The sequence below is a fragment of the Anolis carolinensis genome, unplaced genomic scaffold, assembly GCF_035594765.1.
Source record: "Anolis carolinensis isolate JA03-04 unplaced genomic scaffold, rAnoCar3.1.pri scaffold_9, whole genome shotgun sequence".
In the NCBI taxonomy this organism is placed as follows: Eukaryota; Metazoa; Chordata; class Lepidosauria; order Squamata; family Dactyloidae; genus Anolis; species Anolis carolinensis.
In genome coordinates this window covers 18,289,677-18,298,957 of record NW_026943820.1, presented here as the reverse complement: position 1 = coordinate 18,298,957, position 9,281 = coordinate 18,289,677, and the positions used below count along the sequence as shown (strand labels likewise).

Genomic DNA, 9,281 nt, shown 5'->3' with positions numbered 1-9,281 from the left:
ATACATAAACCCCACTTGCCTAGTTTCGAACAGACTCACAACCTCTGAGGAAGCCTGCCATAGCTGAGGGCTAAACATCAGGATAGAATGCTTCTGGGACATGGCCTTACAGCCTGAAAAAGTCATAGCAACTCTAATATGGTGTTTTGTGTTGTGTTATATATCATGATACTTAAAAATAACCTTTCCCCATGCTTTTCCCTCTACTGCAGAAAAGACAAGGGATCTTCAGAGTGTTCCTTTCGACTTTGGAAAAAGCTTTGCTCTGCTTCCTTCTCTGACAAGTAATGAAATAAAACCTCCTAAGGCCCAATGCTGTACTTTATTGAGCTTGACTCATCTTTAGGCTGTTAAGAATCCATAGCACCTTGCTTCCTACCTGGTGAAGCAGCATGTACAAAATAGCACACATTATTTGCTCAAAACTTTTTTTTTTAATTTCAGGCTTAAAGTCAAAATTAGCCAAACCTCTTGATAATTACATTATATATATATTTATATATATATGTAGATATACAGATAAATTTATAGATATTTTATAGAAAAGGGACATCTTGCTTGGTCTACAACTTCCCCACCCCCTCTCACAAATGTGTAAATAAAAAATAATAAAATAGCTGAAGAGGTGGCTGTTTCCGTCTATCGGTGTCACGTCCGCCTTCAACAGCACCACCATTAAAAACCATCCCTTCCTCCAGCCCAGGACGGGGAGAACTTCCAGTGGTAGTCTTTGTGCTCGCGTTTGCTCACAGATAAGAGAGCTACTTGCAATTTGTTTTATATATAGTAGAATATACCTTGGCCCCAGTTTCCTGCAATATTCACAGGCCCCAGAAGGCAGCACGGGTCAGAAGTGGGATTTCAAACATACAAGGGTTTTTCCAAATGGGAGATGGCCTTTGCAACCAAGGACATTCTGCTACTGTTGTCATCTTCTTCCTTCTTGTGTTAGTTCTGGCTGATGAAAGACAAGAAGCCCACACTCTTGAAAATAAAAAGAAGCAGCAGCAGCCCAGGAGACTGCCCTTGTGCCCGCATCAACTCCATGAGTGCAGCAGCCAGTGGAGCTAGGAAAAAGGCATCCTCTGTATAAGGCAGTGTGTGAGTGGTACTAATACTGCAGTGTGTGCATGCGTTGAGAGGTAAAAGCTTCCTAGTCCGTGGCACACTGATTCAAACCCAGTTCGCATGAGCTAGTTAAAAGACCTATGGCATATAATGTTTGTGCCCCCAAAGGATCTGCAGGTGGACGGACACAGCACCGTTGTTCAGAATGCAGTGCTAGCCATGCTTCCCGGGGCAAAGATCCGGGGCAAACTGTCAAGGGACTCTTCCAGCCGTCGGTGAGCAGATTTCCCATCTTCCCCTGCAAATACAAACACCAGTTTAGTTGCCAATAAGAATACTCCTTGCCACAACAGTGCATGCAAGACCACAAAGGTTAGGCCACACAAATTTATATTGGCAACACACAGTAGCATAAAATGGGAGGGAAAACAGGTTGCCCAACAAAAAAAAGTCTCAATGTCTTGGTTGTTAGACCTGTTCCTGATCTGAACAGTGGTTCAGAAAATTGCATTGCATACGCCACATCAGCTTTAGTGTCTTCAATATGATAATCATGGTTTTCTATGGGTGAGCACATGGTGGTAGGCAACGGTACATGTTCTGTATCTCAAAAGTTAGGGCTGATAGGGGAAGACTAGTGATATTTTTGGGATCAGCAGGCCAAATATACAGTAGAGTCTCACTTATCCAACATAAACGGGCTGGCAGAATGTTGGATAAGCGAATATGTTGGATAATAAGGAGGCATTAAGGAAAAGCCTATTAAACATCAAATTAGGTTATGATTTTACAAATGAAGCACCAAACATCATGTTAGACAACAAATTTGGCAGAAAAAGTAGTTCAATACGCAGTAATGCTATGTAGTAATTACTGTATTTATGAATTTAGCACCAAAATATCACGATATATTGAAAACATTGACTACAAAAATGTGTTGGATAATCCAGAACGTTGGATAAGCGAGTGTTGGATAAGTGAGACTCTACTGTACGCAGAAACAGGACTACCATTTGGGTCAACCAAATGTGTGTTGGTGAGTGCTATGTCATTAACTTTGAAGGCTTTGCTGTTTATGGCTGATGGTCACTTGCCATGAAAACCTAGCAAGTTGTTATCTATATTACTATTTATAGCAAGCACGGGCAAACTTTGGCCCTCCGGGTGTTTTGGACTTCAACTCCCACAACTCCTAACAGCCTACCGGCTGTTAGGAGTTGTGGGAGTTGAAATCCAAAACACCCGGAGGGCCAAAGTTTGCCCAAACCTGCTTTATAGCCTTCTCAAACCAATATGTATTTAAACTATTCTGGCCATTCTAATATAATAATTTATTTGACCAGTCATATGACAATTTCAAAGTGCAACATAAATAAAAACAAGGCAAAAAGGATGGGAGGACAGGCAGCTGACCATAATTCTGGCCATTCAAATATCTTTGACTTTGGTCTCCAGAGCCCTGACGAATAAGCACTGGATTCCTTCTGGGGAGCTAACAACGCAATTAATAGTTTTTGAACGTTGGAACTTGGTTACTGAGTCTGTGATATAAAGTGAACAACAAGACCATTTATTATATGAGAACTTACTGCTTATGGATCAGTTGAGGTGGGCAACTGTGGGAGCCAGGGATCAATTACGCCTACAATTAGGCCCGGGCTGTGGCACAGGCTGGAGAGCAAGCCAGCTGCAATGAATCACTCTTGACCAGGAGGTCATGAGTTCGAGGCCCGCTCGAAGCATGTGTTTGTCTTGTCTTTGTTCTATGTTAAAAAGGCATTGAATGTTTGCCTATATGTGTAATGTGATCCGCCCTGAGTCCCCTTCGGGGTGAGAAGGGCAGAATATAAATGCTGTAAGTACATAAATAAATAAATAAATAAATAAATAAATAAATAAATAAATAAATACAAGACCTCTCTGGGTCGCATTCCCCACAGCAAGTCCAAATGCCTCCATTTCCCTCTGAAATCCTCTTCAAAATGGCAACAGGAATTGGTGGGACATGACTTACTGTTGTCATTTTGAGAGGGACTGTCAAGAACAGGTAGGTTAGGATTCAGAAGCACCTGTGGGGTATTTGCATGTTTCAGGATATTTGGGAAATGTTCGGCATGCTTTGGGGGCAAAATGGGTCCTCAAAGTATGCTCATTTACTTTTGAAAATTGAATAGGAGATTCCAGAGGTCATGCTTTGCTTGCCCCTGGATAAGTAATATTCAGTATGTAACAATTAACTCATTCTACTGCCACACACATTGGATGCCCATATTATACTCCTGCTATCTAAGGCTGCTGTACTTGCAGACCGAAAGGTCCCAGGTTCAAATCCCGGGAACGGAATGAGCGCCCGCTGTTAGCCCCAGCTCCTGCCAACCTAGCAGTTTGAAAACATACAAATGTGAGTAGATGAATAGGTACCGCTCTGGCGAGAAGGTAACGGCGCTCCATGCAGTCATGCTGGCCACATGACCTTGGAGGTGTCTACGGACAACGCTGGCTCTTCGGCTTAAAAATGGAGATGAGCACCAACCCCCAGAGTCGGTCACGACTGGACTTATCGTCAGGGGAAAACCTTTACCTTTACCTTTTTATCTAAGGCTAATGAGAATTTCAGCTCAGCAGATTTTCCACGTTCTCTCAAAGGATTGTTTGGACTATTTTGTAGGCAATTCTGGCCAGCTTTCACTGCATTTTCTCAAGCTTTGCCTAGCTAGGGAGTTTCTCGGTCTACAGGTTGAGTAGTTTACTACTCATCCAGAAATGCAAGAAGTAGCGTGAAGAAGAGGAACTTTCATGCAGTCATCCTGGGCACTTGCTGTGACCCATTACACCAGCCAACAAGGATTTTTCATCAGATATAATTTTTGGTCATTCTTACAGAGTTTTTTTGCACTGATTTCAGATCTGTGTTTATTTTTTCTCTGTCAAGTGTAGTTTTTTCAGTGAGGCTAATCAAATAATTAATGCATTTACACACTGATCTCAATTAGATACCATTGATATCAGTGTTTAAATGCATTAATTATTCAATTAGCCTCATTGCAAAAACTACACGTGACAGAGAAAAACAGATCTGAATTCAGCGCAAAAAACTCTCTAAGAATGGCCTAAAATTATATCTGATGAAAAATACTTGTTGGCCTGAGTTACACAAATATGATGCGAAATGTGCAGACTTTACAGTAGTTCACTGTAATGTACCATTCGTCATATTTTAAATAGTTGATGTGATTGGGGCAGGGGGGGGGGGGGAGACGTTTAAAATCAGCATAAAAATGGATTCAAACTGTGCTACTCTCATTTCTGGCGATTACAAAAAGTTTGATTTTGTTGGCTTGTGTTATCTGGCACAACAATTCCTCAGGTGTCACTAGAAGCAGGTTAGTGATGGAGAAAGTTTGTGGGTTGCCGCTGCTAATGGCTCCAGCACCATAAGCCCCTCTACATAAAGCAGAATCAAGACGCATTAGCCTTTAGTCCTTAGGATGTTGGATTCTTTTAAAAGAGATGTGATCACAGGTGGTCCAGGAGCCAATTCGACCTTTGAGATGGGAAATCCTAAGCTTAAAGGTGTCACTATGGATTCAAAGCTGCAGCCTACGTCACTACATCATCTGGCCGAATGTTTCTGAATAGCCTACCATGACGAAGAATTCTGGAGAACTCAAAAAACCTGGGACACTATTGTGGAAATGTAGTAGATCTTGATAAAGACGGCTACATGGACTAACACGGGACGGGCTGTGGCGCAGGCTGGTTAGCAGCCAGCTGCAATAAATCACTGACCAAGAGGTCATGAGTTCGAGGCCAGCTCGTGTCAGGGTGAGCACCCGACAATTAAAATAAAAAATAGCCCCTGCTCGCTGTTGACCTAAGCAACCCGAAAGATAGTTGCATCTATCAAGTAGGAAATTTAGGTACCACTTATATGTGGGGAGGCTAAGTTACGACACCATAAAAATCACCCAGCTGCCGTTGGAATGGGGAAGTTGCCGTCGCAGTGGATGATGAAGAAGCTGCTCCCCTGTGGCCAGAATCAAGCATATTCTCAGGAAGCTGGAAGCTGGAGAAGGTTTAAATTGCCTCTGCATCTGTCTCTGTTCTATGTTATATGGCATTGAATGTTTGCCCTATATGTGTACAATGTGATCCGCCCTGAGTCCCCTTCGCGGTGAGAAGGGCAGAATATAAATACTGTATTATTTATTTATTATTTATTTACAGTATTTATATTCCACCCTTCTCACCCCTAAGGGGACTCAGGGCGGATCACATTGCACATATAAGGCAAACATTCAATGCCATAAATTGTATATTTTTAATGTATATTCTTAATTTTATTGTAATTTTTAATCTTGATGGATTTTTAAATGTGATGAAAACTGTTTTTTGAAAACTGTGTATGTTTATATTGTAAGCCGCCCTGAGTCCCCTGATGGGTGAAAAGGGCAGGGTAGAAGTGATGTAATAAATAAATAAATACAATAGAGTCTCACTTATCCAACATAAACGGGCCGGCAGAACGTTGGATAAGTGAATATGTTGGATAATAAGGAGGGATTAAGGAAAAGCCTATTAAAAATCAAATTAGGTTATGATTTTACAAATTAAGCAGCAAAACATCATATTATACAACAAATTTGACAGAAAAAGTAGTTCAATACGCAGTAATGCTATGTAGTAATTACTGTATTTACGAATTTAGCACCAAAATATCACAATGTATTGAAAACATTGACTACAAAAATGCGTTGGATAATCCAGAACGTTGGATAAGCGAGTGTTGGATAAATGAGACTCTACTGTAAATAAATAAAAGAACAGAGACAGACGCAGGCACGGGCGGGCCTCGAACTCATGACCTCTTGGTCAGAGTGATTTGTTGCAGCTGGCTGCTAACCAGCCTGCGCCACAGCCCAACCTGCAAATAAATAAATACATAAATAACCTTGTTTCAGTATACTCGTATCCGGAGATCAGAAAGGTTCGTGCAAAACTCCATAACTAAATTTAAGAAATGGAGAAGGCATAATAATGCGTTTTACGCACAAAAGAGCCGTAGGTTCGATTTCTGTGCCTTCAAAGCAGAAAGATCAGGAGAGAAGCAACAGGCAACACTGAGTTACATGGACAAATTGTCTGATGGTAGAGAAGGCAATTTCGTATGTGATTCCATATCAGCCCCTCAAACAGGAGTGCCGTTCCCTTTGTGACGCTGACACACACAACCAGAACACAAGTGCACAAGAAGGAGGACTACAATATTTTGGGGAGTTGCCACAAAAAGATAAATGCTAACAGGGTCCAAGACACAAAAAGAAAAGACCGGGAAGACATGCAGCAGGGCGGGGAGGGAAGACACAGGCAGGCCAGCAGATCCCAACCTGTACAGCTGCTGTCATGACCTGAAGTCTAGTTGGAACCAATCAGATGGTTCTCTCAGGGCCATCTAACAAAGGATAATAAATGACAATAAGGACGTAATACTTTCCATTCTTGAACTTGTGCTAGGTAAGCAGCAAGCTTCTGTGTACCAGAAGTAAGGTAATTCAGAGCTCAGATCTTTCAACAGCCCAGGCTGAGACAGGCTAGCTCAGGCATGGGCAAACTTTGGCCCTCCGGATGTTTTGGACTTCAACTCCCGCAATTCCTAACAGCCGATAGGCTGTTAGGAATTGCGGGAGTTGAAGTCCAAAACATCCGGAGGGCCAAAGTTTGCCCATGCCTGAGTTATCTAAAACTTGGCCTGGATAATGGGATCTTTATGCAGCATTTTGTGCGCATAATCCGCTCCCAAAAAGACACAAAGGGAAAGAAGCAAAGACTTACCACACAGCATGAGGCTGTGTTTGGCTGCCTCTCGCACCGCCTCTTTGTCCGTTTGGCACAGGTACACCAGCTGCTCAATGCTCTCCTTGGCCTTTTGTTAGGTGAGAAAGGGAAAAAGAAGCTTGCATTATCAAATTATAGCTTCAAAAATCCCTCAAACTACAAGGGCTATCCAGAAAGTAGGTTACGTTTTGGATTTTAAAAAGGACAAAATATAGGATAAATCATTTACCATATGCAGCTGAAAGACACATCCCAAAACTACAATCTCATGTAACCCCCATTGAAATTTAGCCACGTTAAATATAGATAAATGAGTTTGAAAAGTACTGCCCCCAGACCGAAAGCGTTTTGGCTACGCTGCAGGAAGGGAGAAGGGGGAAGAGCTGAGGACACAAGTGGGGAATTTACTGGAGCAGTACTTTTCAAACTCATTTATCTATATGAAACGTGGCTAAATTTCAATGGGGATTCCATGAGATTGTAGTTTTGGGATGTGTCTTTCAGCTGCATATGGTAAATGATTTCTCCTATACTTTGTCCTTTTTAAAATCCAAAATGTAACCTACTTTCTGGATAGCCCTCGTATGATAACAGCAGAAGCTCAAGACTAAAAGACAATGGAAAGGTCTTGAAATCCACTGCAGGAGGAGAACAGGGCTGGAATCCCATAATTTCATCCCAACTTTATGAACCGATTGTCAAATGTGAGTCAACACAATGGAATAGGTACCAAATACACTCGTGTATAAATAGATTTTTGACAAAAAGCCCACCCACACACCAAAATCTGGGTCAATTTACACACAGGTCAAGTGCATGAAGCCAGTAACAAGAAGTAGAGATAAGAAGCACTTCCACACCATTTATTTTGCCCAGATCAGAAAAAAACAGACCTCTCTCCTTCCTTATTTTATTTTTTTGCACTGAGGAGTTCAGCAACAAGACAAGGGCTGGAATCACTAGGCTCACTGTTGTGAAGTGTTGGAAACTAGGTATGTGGGGTTTATATATCTGTGGAATGTTCAGGGTGGGAGAAGCTCTTGTCTGTTTGAGGCAACCATGAATGTTGCAATTGGCCACCTTGATTAACATTGAATAGACTTGCAGCCTCAAAGCCTGGCTACTTCCTGCCTGGGGGAATCCTTTGTTGGGAGGTGTTAGGTGACCATGATTGTTTCCTGTCTGGAATTCCTTGTTTTCTGAGTGTTGTTCTTTATTTACTGTCCTGATTTTAGAGTTTTTAAAAATACTGGTAGACAGGTTTTGAGGCATTTAATAGCCTTGCAGCTTTAAAACTTGGTTGTTTCCTGCCTAAGGGCATCCCTTGTTGAGAGATGTGGGCGAAACATCAGGAGAGAATGCTTCTGGAATATGGCCATACAGCCCGGAAAACTCACAGCAACCCAAATATCTCTTTTTTATAGTTTTAATGGTTTGATCTACAGCTATATGTTTTTGATTTAGATATGTGATATATTTTAGACATATATGAGGCATTGACTTTTGCCATTTATTATGTTGTAAACTGCTTTGAATCTCTCCAGGGTTGAGAAAAGCGGTACAGAAATGCAGATAATAATAATAATAATAATAATAATAATAATAATAATAATAATAATTTGTTACATGCCACTCACTTTAACTCTCGATTTATCCACAAGTCAAAGCAAAATCCATACATTTGGCCTCAAAATTTGCCCTCAACTTATACATTACTGACTTATAGACAAGTAAATATGATAAACCCAATTAATTCAATGGGTATGCTGCAGTTGGAACAGCAGAATTCAGACTTATGTCTGCACCTAGGTATTTTCTTGCATGCCACAAATCTTTTGGGCACAGAGGGTATGGCATTTCTGGAAAACTGAAATGCCAGTACACATGGCAAAAGCCACCTTGGAAAAGAGTTTAAATTCATTTTCCTCAAATAATCAAGCCTTTACCTTCAGGCAGCCCAAGGCAGCACAGGCAGCAATCCGTGTTTGCACCTCTTCATCCTCCAGCTGCTCGAGATAGCAAAGCAGGGCCTGTGGGAGAGAGATCTGTCAGCCTGACTGAATCCAATATAAGACTTCTCTATATGACACAATTCCCAAATTCTTTGGTGGAAGTCAAGGAAAGGAAAAGTTGTTTCAAGCTGTTAAGCACAACGGAAGTATATAGTTGCACTCCCCACCCAATAAAATATAGCAGGTTTACACTGTTTTCCCTAAGTAAGACCTACCGAGAAAATAAGCCCTAGCATGATTTTTCAGGATGCTCATAATATACGCCCTATCCCAAAAATAAGCCCCAGTTAAAACTGGAGCCCCTTGTGGCGCAGTGTGTTCAAGCGCTGAGCTGCTGAACATGCGGACCGAAAGGTTGCAGGTTCA

The 9,281-nt window shown here is 41.5% G+C and overlaps 1 protein-coding gene across 6 annotated transcripts in view; it reads right to left on the bottom strand.

Moving 5' to 3' along the window:
• Positions 1-411: 411 nt before the first annotated feature.
• The window catches only part of ripor1 (RHO family interacting cell polarization regulator 1), a 143,552-nt gene continuing 134,682 nt past the window's right edge, over positions 412-9,281 (bottom strand). For 5 of the 6 annotated variants that reach the window (XM_062962019.1, XM_062962018.1, XM_062962017.1 and 2 more), the window contains 3 exons: positions 8,850-8,933; positions 6,901-6,991; positions 412-1,366 (listed from right to left, as the gene is read on the bottom strand). In XM_062962019.1, coding sequence (XP_062818089.1) covers positions 1,269-1,366; positions 6,901-6,991; positions 8,850-8,933 — 273 coding nt within the window. In that variant the 3' untranslated portion in view covers positions 412-1,268. Of the gene's footprint in view, positions 1,367-6,455; positions 6,521-6,900; positions 6,992-8,849; positions 8,934-9,281 lie in introns of all 6 variants that reach the window. The other variant, XM_062962020.1, reaches the window with a different exon arrangement.